Below are 16,076 nucleotides of genomic sequence, written 5' to 3' on the forward strand. Positions count from 1 at the left end.
AGAAAGTGTCAGGGCATATTAGCCTGGCACCCCTGCCACAATGAGACCCAGGGTTTGTTTAGTGTGCTGCTCAGGCTTGATCACTATAGGGAGTAGTGTGGGCGATGCTGCAACTGCTGCAGGAGTGCCAGCAAGGGATGGCACTCGTCACAGCTCCTGTAGTCACTGGAAGGAAGAGAGGAAAGATCCCTGGTGCTGCACCTCCCCATGACTAATCACCGGAGAGCAGAGTGAAACACGTTTGGGTGTGGCCTGGTGGGAGCCTAGGCTGAGGTTGTCTCTCTCATACCACCTTAGGACTCCGTTTGTGTGGCACCAGGGATCTTTTCTCTCTTCCACCCCTGCCTCAACGACCAGTACATATTCTTGGCATCCAAAAATGAACTGGGTTGGAATCCGTATAGATGCATAATCCATACTCCACGGGCTCAGCAAAGCCTCCTTACAAAGAAGAGTGACCAGCTGCCAAATGGCCAGAATTGCATTTTTCTATATTGTAAATATGCATTACTTTTTATTAGTGTTTTATAAAGATAGTTGTATTTTCAGTTACATGTTTTGTTGCATGTCTTAAATTCAATGTGTGGAATTTTTGTAGGGATTTTTGTGTCCCATTGTCTGTCTTTTGGGAGTAGACCCCATAACAGAGACTAGTATTTATATTATGTCTAGTCTGTTGCAACACTTTTTATGACTAGCATAAACATTATTAGTAATTTCAAGTACTACATTGGCATAATCAGTTTTATTGGTTACTGTGTGTGTGTGTGTGTGTGTGTGTGTGTGTGTGGCATATTGGTTACACAATACTATCTATTCCCTTGGAGAAATAGTCTCTTCTGCTTGATCCTGCCAATCATTGCCTGACTCCCCCTGCTGCCCTTTCTTTCTGTAGTGTATTTGAAGTAAACCTGTGATTAAAGAAATATGGAAGCTGCCATTTCTAACTAATTTTAAAGGCTCTGCGATCTACTCAGTCACTGAGTTGGAACAAGCACGCAGCCATTAAGTGCTAAAAGTAACCATTTTGGATGTTTTAATGTTTTAGTTGTAAGCAGCTCTATTGGCCTGAAACCACAGACTTATAGCCTTGTTGTTATAAACTGGCACCAGTCAAAGGAACCTGTGCCTACCCCAGCAATGGGCCTGTAAGACAGTATTTCACCTGTATAAGACAGTGTTCTGTCTCCTAAATTTATCCAAGTACATAAAATTTACTTGGGCTTAATTCCATTTGATTGGGCAAAGCTATCAATGATTATAGGATTGATTTTTCTTTTTTTATACAGCATTAAATCAAAGTCTATACGATAACTTGATTTCTGTTGCAGCTACTCATATACCCTACTATTAATACTAGTAAGTGAAACATTTGTGTCAAGTAATTTTGCCAAGTATGACTGTTTAGTGCACATGTACAGTCTTCACAGAACTGACATATTACACAGGTGAACATTGATGGCTTATTTTATTTTGTTGTAGGTTCTTGAGGCAGTAAGAGTGAGCCGTAGAAAAAGTGCCCAGGCATTGCGGTGGGAAGCAGGGATATACGCCAACCGTGAAGAAGATGAATAACCTTTTTGCATTTAAGATATAGAAAACCAAAAAAAATGAATCCATTAATTGCATATTTATTGAACGATAAGCAGCCTCTGCAATCCATATAGAGATTACTCAGAACATTATAAGAAAGAAGACATGCTTGAAGTGACTGGCACTGGAGGCAGTGCCAGGCCCAGCTAAGCTTTGGACTCTCAGGAAATGGAGATGGATCACTCACACAGGCTGATCCTAAAAACAGGACTCGGCATGGACAATGAACAAAGCCAAACATGCAGTGCAATTTCTTTTTCTTTTTTTTTTGAAAATGCAGCTTTGGATCGCTTTTCAAATTCTTTACCCTTGTCTTGCCCTGCCGTATTTACATGCATGTTGGAAGCAGCACCCGTTTGACAAAAGATTGGCCCTTTACATGCATTTGCAGGTTCATTTACATGCAGGGTGCTACAAAACAATTTACAATATATCTAACAATGCAGTATTGGACATGTTGCTTTTAACAATACAGGGTTATTGAAGGAGGTTTGAGGAAATTAGAAAAAAAAAAAAACAGTTCCTCTATTTTTCTGAAAGACCATTTGGCCCTTTATTGCTTAGATTTTTGTCTGTAAATAGTTTGACATAAATTGCTTCTGTGGTATTTTATGCCAGATATGCCTATATTTATTTCAGAGGCCTACATCAATATTGCAGACATATATACTACAGTGGCAACTTTGAAGGTTCCATATTTAAAGCACAACACCATAATCAAGAACTGTATGCGTGTTCACACTTTGTGGCTCTCAGGGACTAAAGGGTTAACCAGATTTTTGCATTTTTTTTTTTTGTGTTTTTTTTGTTTTTTTGTTAATATAACCATAATTATGGCACAGAAAAGTGCAAACAAACGTAACCCATGTTTCCTCATTCTTCTGGTTACATTTTATTCAGCTTGGATAAGCACATTCAGATGCAATCAATGACGCCTCTCAGTTATCACCGTTGTTCAGAGGTAGCATGTTCTGAAACCTCGAAAGGGCTGAGGGTTCCCCATATTGGATGTGTTTTCACTAAATACAGGCATAAGTTGAAGGGATGGAAATCATGGATTAAATGTGGCCTAGTTGTAAAATGTAGGGAGATATATATGCTAAGTGATATATAAATATATATATATTTTTTAATTTCAAACCTTTCTGATATGTTTGTACACAAGACAAACTTCAGTATTAAATCCAGAAGCACAGTCCAATTTAAATGACACTAAGGGGATGAATATACGGAAGACTTTTTTTTTTTTCACTTCACTCAGTGAAGCTGTATCTACACCAGGCATTCATTTATGTGATAGAAGTATATTTCTATTCTTCCTGTATATGACTAGTTGTTTGAAGTGAGTAAAGGTTCATGTGGTTAAAGCCCTCTTCCTCCCTCCCATTACTCCCACTCTTTCACCAGCTATAACAAAAAAGCTGTATTTTACTCACCTACACCTGGCTTCTGTGCCCCTTAAGGGCATTGCTTCTGTACAGTAATCAGTAACCAGTAATCCAGTGCTGCAGTCTCTATCTACACCAATCGGTAACCTCATCATGGGGTCATCAGACTGTGTAGTCTTAAATTACCCTGCCATTTAACAGCCAGTAGGAAGTGTCCATGTCACTGCACAGGACCCACTTCCTCTGCATTTAGGATGTCAGAAGACTCTGGGCCCAGCACCTCACATAACCACAAATTTGAGTAAGTAAGGGGACTTTTAGTTTAGGATTTTTTAAACATTGCAATTGTAGGGAGGCAAAATGTGTGTGAAGGGGTTAATGCCTGGAGTTTAGCTTTAATTAAAAAATGTACTCCTTTAGATAATCATCCCAATGCGATAATTATTTCCAAAATTATTTTTGAAATGATGTGCCATTTTTGAAGCATTGCAAGTCTAGTGGAAGTATAAATGTTATTTACTGTAAATATTTTAGTAATACATTGACATATGACAAAGCAATACAAATTTGAAATTCTTACCAGTATATAGACAATTGGAAGAGAGTAAGGTTTCCTAATACAGTTATAGCGACATTCTTATTTAAAAGTGTCTTAATTGTATAGCAGACTGTATTGTTTTAGTATAAGGACAGTTGTAAAAGTACTGGTCAAAATTGTTGGCTACAAAATAAATTTCAGTTCTTAGTAATAAAATCCTCTAAATTCTAAACACAGAAGTGCCATTGGGTTGGAAAGCAGTTTTCCACTGTGTATATGATATCCAGTTAAAGCATAAGCATCTTACCCATCCTTTTGTCTTGATGACCTGAATGATGCAAGTTACACGGTTAGTGAACTTTCAGCTTTTTGAAATTAACACTGCTTATTTGTGTCGGGCTGCCATAACTTAAAGGAGAAGATTTGGCTGCACTTCTCCTGTGGATCACAGGAGTGCAGTTCGTTCTGCACTCCTGTGACCTGTTTTCAGCAGACAGCGGTCCAGGCTCAGGAAAGATCACGGCCATATGGTTGGGATCTGCCCACATGCCTGGACCTGCAGCTGGCTCAGCCTCTCAGCTCTCTGCTGAGAGGCTGAGCCAACCGCTCCCACTGCCTCCACAGCCCAGTGCTCCAGTGAGCGCAGTGGGGGAGCAGAGAGCCGATGACTGACAGTCACCAGCTCTCTGCTCATGGAGCTCTGAGAACTGAGCAATTTGGAGGGGTTTGATCGCTCGGTTCTCAGTTTTAGAGGCACCGGAAGACAGATACAGCATTGGACCGATGCTGCATCCACCCAAGTAAGTATGATTCTGGAAAAAAGATAACATTCCCATACTTCTCTTTTAATTTTAAAGATGAAAATAACTTTTTTTACACATACCATGAATCCACTGCTGAAACAGTCCTTTTGTGCTTTTCTGAGGCGATGCATTGCTTCCCAAAGATAGCCATGGGATACACCCTTTAGCAACAAGATGAGGTTGATTCACTGCATTTTGCAAGTGCAGTTGCTCCAGAGCTTAGTAAAATATGGTAAAGCTCTGTGGATTTCAATCATTCAATCATGTGTAAGCAAAAACTAGTTTTTTTAATTTTTATTTTCCTTGCATGTCCTTGGGTATTCATTGTAAAAAGAAGCTTTACCTCAGTTACTAAGCTCTTAAGCAAATGCACTTGGCGAGTGCAACTGCACTTTGGAAGTGCACAATCTATTTGCCTTTAGTAAATCAACTCCAATGCATTTTATCTTTGTGGCCAAATCTGTTTTGATTGCCTGACAGTCTGAACCTTTGCATTGCAAATACTTAGAACCAATAATTTTATTATTAACTGTATATGGAGCAGCTTGCAACTTGTATTGTTAGAGTTCAATAAAGCAGCGCAAAGAACAATGAGGATGTAAGCAGTGCAGTAACACACTTCAATCTGTCAGAATTATTATTTTTTACTGATCTGGTTGTGTTCACTTGAGATCCTTCCCTTTTTTTTTTTTTTTTTTTTTTTTTAATTTACTGCACTTGTATATTTTCATTGTACTATGCATTCCTTTATCGAATATGACTGTTACTCACAAAAACGTCCAAGGTTACCTTCTCATAAGTAGATGGTTTGACAGGGTTAGCAACCAAGCGAGTGATAATATAAGTGTTTGTATTCTTGCTCTGGGATTTTAGTGGGGTGTGTCTGGGTGGTGTGATGGTGATCGTACAAATATAGCTCTAGGATTACTGTCGTTTTTTGTTTTTTTTTTTCTTTTTTTGCTATGGGTAGAAAATGGAAAAAAGCAGGTGACACTTGTGAGAATGATTTAATGCATGTGACATTTAAGCATACTAAAAATATTTGTGAGAAAAGACGATTACTTAAAAAAAAAAACAAATATTACAAAAATTAACCTATTTGAGTTGAAGCTTATAATATTACTTTACAAGGCATATCCAGTATTTCCTAAACATTGCCACTAGTGGGCCTCTGATTTATTTTGTCATGGCCTGTATGAACACAAAGCCTGGCTATTCTGTGTGTAAGCCGTGTACTCACTTTTAATGCACTCATGTAAATCAGTATTTCTAGACAATGGTATTCGCACGAGCCACAGATGCAAAGATAGAAGACAATTTTTAGAAAACAATCATATTTATTTGTGTGTTTTTATAATCACCTAAGTATAGCAGTTGTTTGTTTTTACATATCACTTATAACAATGGGAACTTTTCAAAGAAATTTCTGGACTAAAAACTATTTTTATGCAACAAGAATGTATTGCCTATATTTATTTTATGTAAAATAAAAGCGCCCACAATTTAACAGTTAGTGTATTCTCAAAAAAAAAGCTTATGTTGGAGTGTTCTGACTGCTGAACAAAACAAGGTTACTTTTCCTCAACTGAAAAAAGTATGCTGTTTGCAAAGTTCATTGATGTCTGTGGATGATTTTCTCATTTTGTTTTAGCCAAGTTGACTGTGTTGCAGCACCAGCTGATAATATAAAATGTAGTTTGGATTTAGGTTCTCTTCCTTCATATTTCTTATCCATACCTTTTTAAAGTTTATTGCAACCAGTCAGCAATTGCCTTTGACTGGTTGGTATGGGGTTGCTGCAGATTTGCACTTGTACACATTTTACATTACTGTCCCCTAGTCAGGGCTGGATTTCCCATTGAGCACTGTTTGCCTATAGGTATGATAGAAAAAGAGGCTGCTTTTCTTTGTATAATCATTGGCTGCACATTCCATTCACATTGCATTTACACCAGACTCATGACATCTTCTGCAGTCCTGCAGAGTGCAGCTCTCTTATAGGAATGAGTGGGGCCTGGGTTTGCCTGTTCAGTTGGAAGAAGAGCTGGTCTTTGAAGGCTATGCTGCACTGGGTAGGGCCACACAACAAATATTATTTGATCAAGGCCAAGGTAAGTACATTGCTGGACAAGCTGCATTTAGGAGGTAGGGGAGCTTAAAAGACAACTTCATCAAAGGTGCAGCTTAGTGTTACTTATGCCACGTACACACGGGCGGACTTTTCGACTGACTTTCCGAATGAACAGACTTGCCTTCACACGATCAACCAAAGTCCGACGGATTCGTACGTGATGACGTACGACCGGACTAAAACAAGGAAGTTCATAGCCAGTGGCCAATAGCTGCACTAGCGTTGTTTTTTGTCCGTCGGACTAGCATAGAGACGAGCAGACTTTTCGACCGGACTTAAGTCCGTCGGAAAGATTTGAAACATGTTTCATTTCTAGGTCCGTCGAACTTTTGGGAAAAAAAGTCCGCTGGAGCCCACACACGATCGAATTATCCGACGGACTCCAGTCCTCCGGACCAAGTCTGCCGTAAAGTCCGGTCGTGTGTACGCAGCATTAGAAAGGGATACATCACATATTTGATGCACACTACAGAAATGCATAACCAATAACTGCCATTATGCCTTTTAACTACTGCAAAATCAAAATTTTAAGTATCTTACGCATAGTACATGTAGTTATCAGCAGTTTTCAAAATATTGTTTATCCATAGATGGATTCTGGTAATGCAATTCATTTTACTGCTGATTTTTCCTTAGAACTTAAAAGTTTGGAAAGCTCCAGTTGATTTCAAAATGGGGTGCATAAATATAAGAACAGGAAAATGTTTTTATATCATATGTATAGAAAAGCTAAATGTGTATTTTAAAAAAAGAATATGAATCGCATCTTCAGGATAATTGCTTTCTGGCTGTGTTATATTTCTTTGCTGAAAGGCAGGCTTTTATGTGATACCAAAATACTTTGCGAGGAAAGGGTTTTTTTTTAATAGCTCAATGAAATGATGGCTGTGTTTTAATGGCAGGCAAAACAATCATATTGTACTTGGCTTTATATATAAATATATATGTTAACCACTTACATGTTATTCAGCTTTTTGTTTTATAGTGATTGTGAAGCATACAATGCAAGTATATAATTATTTTCTCATTAAAACACAAACTGGAGTTCTGGTGTTTTTTAATTCCACGGTTTCATTTCTTCGCCAGCCCTTTGACACCTAAAAGGAGCTGAGAAAAATTATGGAAGCTTCCATTGCTGACCTCTTCTTTTAAAAATGCCAGTTACTTGTCTGTGATGCTGATCTGAGACTTCGAGGCTGGCTTCAGAGTCACTGAATAGAACAAGTATCAAGATTGTGAGTCTAGGACTTTACTTTTGCATGCTTGTTCTAGTTCACTGACTCCGAGGGGTTAATTTACTGAAGGAGCAGAGAATATTCATCTGGCAAAGTGAATGTTCACCTAGCTTGGTGAAAAAGGAGAAGCTGTGCTTACATTAATCATTCAACCATGTGCAGGAAAAATACTTTTTTTTTTTTTTTTTTTTTGCATATATACAGCTTTTATCTAATTACTAATTCAAACATTATCTACTCCTTTACTCAATCAACTCCAAAAAGTAATAAAGCCAGAGGAAATCGTGCAACCAGCATTTTCAGAAGGAGGTCAGCAAAAGCTGCCCCCAGAGTTTACTTACTACAAGGTTCCTAAAGTCCAATTGAAGTTTCAGTTTAAATCAACAGTACGTTTCATACCCTTTATTGGCTTACTTAAGTTATTAAACTTTTGGCTAACTTTGTCAGGCTTTTTACATTTCTGAATGCGGCATTTTGCGGGCGGTTTTAACCCTTTTTCGGCCACTAGCAGGGGTTAAAATCGCCCCGCTAGCACCCGAAGAGCCACTAAAACGGCAGTAAAGCGCCGCTAAAAATAGCAGCGCTTTACCGCCGACACCCGGGCGCTGGCAGTGTGAGATCCCTTTCACACTGAGCCGCATCGGCTGTAAAACGCTGCTATTTTAAGTGGCGCTTTACCGTCTTTAGCGGCGCTATTCGACCGCTAGCGGGGTGCTTTTAACCCCGCTAGCGGCCGCAAAAGGGTTAAAACCAGCTGCAAAGCGCTGCTACAGCGGCGCTTTGCTGGCGGTCCGGCGGCGCTGCCCATTGATTTCAATGGGTAGGGCCGCATTAGGAGCGGTGAGTTCACCGCTCCTAATGCGCTCCAAGGGAGCTGCTGACAGGACTTTTTCTGACATCCTGCCAGCGCACCGCTCCTGTGTGAATGAAGCCGCTGTTTCAGGGCGCTTTGCAGGCGCTATTTTTAACGCTATAGCGCCTGCAAAGCGCCTCAGTGTGAAAGGGGTCTTAAACTGGAGAGTGCAAAATTTGGTGCAGCTGTGCATGGTAGCCAATCAGTTTCTAACTTCACCTTGTTTAATTAAAATGACACTAAAGGTTCGTTTTTTTTTTTTTTTATCACAAACCTATCATATTTACCTTCACTGTGCAGCTCACTTTGCACAAAGTGACCCCGATGATGGTCTTCTGGGGTCCCTCGGCGGCTCTCTCGGCTCCTCCCCGCATCAGATAACTGCCTGGGAGAAGCGCTCTCCCGGGGGGTTACCTAGCAGGTGCGCTCCCGCGTCCAGCATTCGACGTCCATAGATGCCGAATGCATCCCCCCCCCCTGATGGCCACATCATTGGATTTGATTGACAGCAGCGGGAGCCAATGGCTGCGCTGCTATCAATCTATCCAATCAACAGCCGAGAACCCCTTACCAGAGAGACGGCAAGTCCCTGTGGGACAAGTTTGAGGGTTAAGGTAAATAAAATGGGGGGGCTGGGGGGCCAGTCACTGACAGGTGTTTTTTCACCTTTAATGCATAGGATGCATTAAGGTGAAAAAACACAAACCTTTACAACCCTTTTAAGCTTTGACACAAAAAAAAACCTGGAAGCTGATTGGTTTCTTTGCAGAGCTGCACCAGATTTTGCACTTTCCAGTTTTAGTAAGTCAACCCCACTGTTACAAGGATGATCAGTAAAATATAAACATATTTTTTTTTTTTTTTTAATAGTTATATTTAATTGCTTCCCTTTTTTTTCCCAGAAATGCACAAAGCCTGACAAAGGGATCTAAATTATTTCAAAAGATCAAAAGTTTTCCTTTTCTGCAATAATTGATGGCTGATACAATACTCTACTGCTTGTTTAGTGGGTCAGGGTCATTTTGTTCAAAGTCTTTATAAAGCAGTCACATTCTTAAAGTCTGTCCACTGCCAGAATGCTGCAAAAAAAGGACCCTTGCACTTTGTGTGAAAGCAGTGGTATATCTACAGAGATCAGACATCCCCCTGTGAGTCAGCTTTTAGCTGTCCAGTCATCAGGGAACGTGAGCTTGGCTGATTGTAGAGCTCTGGCTTTGACTCAGCAGGGGGTGTGTCAGATCTCTGCAGAGACCACTGCTTCCACAGTCCCTCTCTGAAGCAAGCTGGCAAGGAACAGTCTTTTCTATTAGTTAGAATACTAATCCAATAGTTAGTTACTAAAGCCAATAGCCTGCATTCACTATATCTGGTCTCCCACAGTACACAGAACATGGAAATGCAATATGTTTAGTAAATATAAACTGCTTAAAGCGGAGTTCCACACACATTTTAAAGTTCCCTGCATCCCAAGCCACTGTGTGTGCTGAAAACAATTTGGCATATCCCTGTTATTACTGTTATAATGAAGATTGAAATCTTCATTTCCTCCTCTTGGCCGCGGCCGGGCACTTCATTTCCTGATTGCAATGCCTCCTGGGAGATGTTTGCCCTCAATCCCAATAGGCATCACTGGGCCGTAGCATCTCGTTATTTCAAAACTGCAAATGACACAATGCAAGGCGGCGGCCAGCACCATTTTAACCACTTCAGCCCCGGAGGATTTGGCTGCTCAATGACCGGAGGACTTTTTACAATTTGGCACTGCGCTGCTTTAACTGGTAACTGCGCGGTCATGCAATGTTGTACCCAAACGAAATTTGCGTCCTTTTTTCCCACAAATAGAGCTTTCATGGGTGGTTGATTGCCTCTGCGATTTTTATTTTTTGCGATATAAATCGAAAAAGACCGAAAATTTGGAAAGAGAAATTATATTTTCTACTTTTTGTTATAAAAAAAAAACATTTAATAAACTCAATTTTAGTCATACATTTAGGCCAAAATGTATTCAGCCACGTGTCTTTGGTAAAAAAATGTCAATAAGCATATATTTATTGGTTTGCGCAAAAGTTATAGCGTCTACAAACTAGGGTACATTTTCTGGAATTTATGCAGCTTTTAGTTTGACTACCTATCTTAATTCTTGAGGTGCTAAAATGGCAGGGCAGTACAACCCCCCCCCCCCCCCCCCCATGACCCCATTTTGGAAAGTAGACACCTCAAGGAAATTGCTGAGAGGCATGTTGAGCCCATTGAATATTTTTTTTTTTTTTTGTCACAAGTGATGACGTCAAAAAAAAATTGCACAAAGTTGTCACTAAATGATATGATATATTGCTCACACATGGCATGGTTATATGTGGAATTACACCCCAAAATACATTCTGCTGCTTCTCCTGAGTACCGGGATACCTCATGTGTGAGACTTTTTGGGAGCCTAGCCGTGTACAGGACTCCGAAAACCAATCACCACCTTCAGGATTTCTAAGGGTGTAAATTTTTGATTTCATCTTCACTACCTATCACAGTTTAGAAGGCCATAAAATGCCAAGATAGCACAACCCCCCCCCCCCCCCCCCCAATGACCCCATTTTGGAGATCTTGCTTTTTGATACCGTTTTGAAAAGCGAAAAAAGAAAAAATGAATTTTTCATCTTTCTTCATTTTCAAAAATAAATGAGATCTGCAAAATATTCACCATGCCTCTTCGCAAATACCTTGGGGTGTCTACTTTCCAAAATTGGGTCATTTGGGGGGGGGGGGGGGGGGGGTTGTGCTATCTGGACATTTTCAGGGCCTCCGTAACTGTGATAGGTAGTGAGGAGTAAAATCACAATTTTGCGCCTTTTAGAAAGCCTGAAGGCGGTGATTGGTTTTTGGGGTCCTGTACGCAGCCAGGCTCCCAAAAAGTCCCACACATGGGGTATTCCCGTACACAGGAGAAGCAGCAGAATGTATTTTGGGGTGTAATTCCACATATAACCATGCCATGTTTGAACAATATATCATTTAGTGACAACTTTGTGCAAAAAAAAAAAAATTCCTGCAACTTGTGGCAAAATTATTATTATTATACATGATTTATATAGCGCCAATAGTTTACGTAGCGCTTTACAACTGGAGGGTAGACAGTACAAATACAATACACTTTAATAAAGTAGGAATCAGAGGGTAACAAGAAGGTGAAATAATACTGCTCAGAAACCAATAATAATAGCTGCTACACTAAATGTGACAAACATCGATACAAAGGGTGCAAAAACAGTAGCGCTACATTGTTTTTTTTCACCCTAGGAATCAGAGGGCCCTGCTCCTTAGAGCTTACAATCTAAGAGGGAAAATATAAAATATTCCATGGACTCAACATGCCTCTCATCAACTAGCTTGGGGGGTCTAATTTTTAAAATGGGGTTATTTTGGGGTGGGGTTGTGCAATCTTGGAAATGTATGGCCTTCAAATCTGTGATGGGTAGTGAGGAGTGAAATCAAAAATTTACACTCTTATAAATCCTGAAGGCGGTGATTGGTTTTCGGGGTCCTGTACGCAGCTAGGCTCCCAAAGTAGAATGCATTTTGGGGTGTAATTCCACATATAACCATGGCATGTTTGAACAATATATTTAGTGACAACTTTGTGCCAAAAAAAAAGTGTAATTTTCCCAAAACTTGTGGCAAAATATAAAATATTCCATGGACTCAACATGCCTATCAGCAAATAGCTTGGGGTGTCTACTTTCCAAAAAGGGGTCACTTGGGGGGGGGGGGGGGAGGTTGAACCGTCCTGGCATTTTATGCACAACATTTAGAAGCTCATGTCACACATCACCCACTCTTCTAGCCACTTGAAGACAAAGCCCTTTCTTACACTTTTTGTTTACATGCAAAAATATTTTTTTTTTTGCAAGAAAATTACTTTGAACCCCCAAACATTATATATTTATTTAAAGCAAAGGCCCTACAGATTAAAATAGTGGGTGTTGTAATTTTTTTTTTTTCACACAGTATTTGCGCAGCGATTTTTCAAATGCAATTTTTTGGGAAAAAACCCTTTTTTTTAACATTTTAATGCACTAAAACACACTATATTGCCCAAATGTTTGATGAAATAAAAAAGATGGTCTTAGGCCGAGTACATGGATACCAAACACGACATGCTTTAAAATTGCGCACAAATGTGCAGCTGCGACAGACTACATACATTTTTAAAAGCCTTTATAGGTTACTATTTTAGATTTACAGAGGAAGTCTACTGCTAAAATGACTGCCCTTGATCTGACCTTCGCAGTGATACCTCACATGCATGGTGCAATTGCTGTTTACATATGACACCAGACCGACGCTTGCGGTCGCCTTTGTGCATGAGCACGGAGGGACAGGGGTGCTTTTTTTTTTTTTTTTTTTTTTTTTTTTTTTAATAAATCCTTTTTACTGTTATCTCAGGGAATGTAAATATCCCCTATGATAGCAATAGGTAGTGACAGGTACTCTTTTTTTTTTAAAAAAAACTGCGGTCTATTAGACCCTAGATCTCTCCTCTGCCCTCAAAGCATCTGACCACACCAAGATCGGTGGGATAAAAAGCTTTGCCAATTTCCCAATGCTGCTGTTTATATCTGGTGAAACCTAAGTCATGAAATACTTGTAGCTTCTGGTTTCTTAGGCCATAGACATGATTGGAGCTGTTCTGGTCTCTGATCAGCCGGTGGAACCACCGGCTGCATTCTCAGGTTCCCTGTTGGGACAGGAGAGCCAGAGAAAACCATGGAAGATGGAGGGGGGAACGTTCCCTCCCACTGCTTATAAAAGCAGTCTAGAGGCTAATTAGCCGCTGGGATTGCTCTTACATGAAAGCCAACCGCTGGCTGAAAAGAATGATACCAAGATGATACATAAACCTACAGGTATCATTCTGGTATAACCACTCAAAGTCCAGCAACATACCAGTACGTTGCTGGTCCTTGTTGGGCATACATTGTAATGTTCTTTTTTTACATGCAGCCTGTGGGCTGAACAAAAAAAGATTGATCGGTGGGTATGCCCACCATTAGAATACCGCCCTTCATCCACCCACTTCTAATGATGGGCATACATGCACCATTTTATTTTTAACTGTGGTGGTGACATCACCTCCTACAGCGCTGGAGTCGCTGATTTACGTATCGTGGGAGCAAACGCTGTTGCTGTCAAGATAATTAAATCAGTGCTGCAGCTAAATGGCGTACCTGCTAAGCAAATGATGGTTAACAATAAAAAAAGTAACATTACAGTATAACAGTAAGACTTACCATACCTGCAAAGCAAATACAATAAAACATAGTAAAAACAAAACATTTTTTAACGCAATCTGTGCCTAAAAAATATATGCCGAAGCATGGGGGCATCCGCCCCTAATGTTAGGAGTAAATCCCTTCTCCACCCCTGCCCCCATGCTTCGGCATATATGCTCTTTTTTTTAACTGTGGTGGTGAAATCACCTCCGACAGTGCTAGAGTCACGGCTTTACATATCATGGGAGCAAATGCTGTTGCTGTCAGGATAAATAAACCCGTGCTGCAGCTGAATGGCGTACCTGGAAACAAAAAAATGGTTAGCAATAAAGCACAGTAAACAGTAAAGTATAAAAGCCTGAAAAGCAAACATGATAAAACATAGTAACAATAAAACACTGCATTGTAGAATACAGTAAAAAAGAGCAGAACAGTTTATTAACTTTTTTTTCTTTTTTTTTTGTAACTGTAATGGTTCGGTTCCGGGTTCGGATCTCCCAAAATGCGATGGCATCTTTGGAGACCCTGTGTAAGTTTGTCCTAGTCTGTGCAGTGCTGTACCGTATGCTAAAACTCCACTAGTGAGTGATAGCATTCAAAACATTCACCAATGCAAAAACCAGGATGGTCAAGACCCATTGGAAAATGCGGCTGGATCACTGCACTGCGCCTGTGGTCTCGGCGACTCCCTAGTCCCTGCAGTGCAGGCTGTGCAGCAAACAGATGCTTTTTCTTGCGGGACCAACCCAGGCCAGTGGTGACATGAGCAATAGTCACAACTATTCACAGCAGGCACAACTAGCAATGAGAGCACAAGGATGATTAGGGTGTGCCTGGGCACACCCCATGGGCACGCCTATGGTCAGGACAGGAGGGACAAAAATAGTGGGTGTCACGCCTATATCCGCACTTTCTACAGACACAACATTTTCTTTGGGGTGCTCATTGGGTAGGGGTACCAGATGGGACTTAAGGAAAATGCCTCCCGTGCAGCTGGCTTACTGCATTTGCGTTGGGAAGTTGGGCCACAGCACCGTCTAGAAACAGAAGGGCTGTGATGATCTCTTCCTGGAATTTAAGGAAGGATCCAGTTCGTCCTGAAGCTTTGTATAGCACAAAAGCATTCAGCAAAGCCAAATGAAATAAGTATACAGACACTTTTTTGTACCAGTGTCTGCCCTTACAGGCAATTAGGTACGGCACCAACAACTGGTCGTTAGGGTCCAACCCCTCCCATATTAAGGTTATATCCGTGGACACAGAAAGGTTTCTCCACAACACCAGTCGTCGTAGGAATTTGGACTGTCGTGTTTGCATGAAGGGAGGACAGAACGAAAACATTACGATTATCCCTCCACTTCACAGCGAGCAAGTTATTACACTTCAAGCAGGCTCTCTCCCCCAGCCTAAGACGGGAATCTACAAGCTGCTGGGGTAAGCCCCATTGATTAAATTGCACAGTGCCACATGCTCTAATTTGTTGATCAAATAAGTGACTAAAAAGTGGCAATAATGTTGGTGTCCACATACATGTGGTTCCCCTTTCCAAATAAGGGTGACACCAAGTCCCACACAATCTTACCAGCGCTCCCTATGTAATCTGGGCAGTTCTCCATGCTCTATGTAACTATCTCTTCCCTCGTAAACTATAAAACTATATGTATAGTCTGTGGCCCTGTCACAGAGCTTATACATCTTGACCGCATATCTGGCACGCTTGCTGGAAAGATACTGTTTGAAAGACAGGCCAAAAAACGTAATCAGGGACTCATCAATGCAGACAACTTGATGGGGAGTAAACAAGGCTGCAAAACGTTGGCTGAAGTGGTTTACGAGGGGCCGAATTTTGTAGAGCTGATCAAATTCAGGGTCACCCCGAGGACGACAGAGTTCATTGTCATTGAAGTGCATGAACCGCAAGATCTGCTCGTATCGTGCCCTGGTCATGGAAGCAGAGAACACGGGCGTATGGTGAATTGGGTCAGTGGACCAATATGACCGCAACTTACTCCTTTTTAGTTACGCCCATGAGGAGGGATAGGCCCAGGAAGGTCTTAAATTTGGAAACCGTATTCGGTTTCCAGTCTCTGGCAAGGGTCCAAATGGGGATTAGGGATGATGAATTGACCAGCATACAAATTGCTTTGGTCCACAATAGATCTATAGAGATCTTCGGTGAAAAACAGCGAATAAAAATCAAGTGATGTAAAATCAACTGTTTCCACCTGAATTCCGGGTTGGCCAGTGAATGCGGGAAGTACGGGTGCTGCA

General features: G+C 40.8%; 1 protein-coding gene across 4 annotated transcripts in view; it reads left to right on the forward strand.

The window, feature by feature from the left end:
- Positions 1-7,497, forward strand: part of PALM2AKAP2 (PALM2 and AKAP2 fusion) — a 511,246-nt gene extending 503,749 nt beyond the window's left edge. For all 4 annotated transcript variants that reach the window (XM_073591310.1, XM_073591304.1, XM_073591317.1 and 1 more), the window contains one exon: positions 1,483-7,497. In XM_073591310.1, the coding sequence (XP_073447411.1) occupies positions 1,483-1,575 (93 nt within the window). In that variant the 3' untranslated portion in view covers positions 1,576-7,497. The remainder of the gene's footprint in view (positions 1-1,482) is intronic.
- The last annotated feature ends 8,579 nt before the right edge of the window (positions 7,498-16,076 follow it).

The sequence above is a fragment of the Aquarana catesbeiana genome, linkage group LG01 (assembly GCF_042186555.1).
Source record: "Aquarana catesbeiana isolate 2022-GZ linkage group LG01, ASM4218655v1, whole genome shotgun sequence".
NCBI lineage: Eukaryota > Metazoa > Chordata > Amphibia > Anura > Ranidae > Aquarana > Aquarana catesbeiana.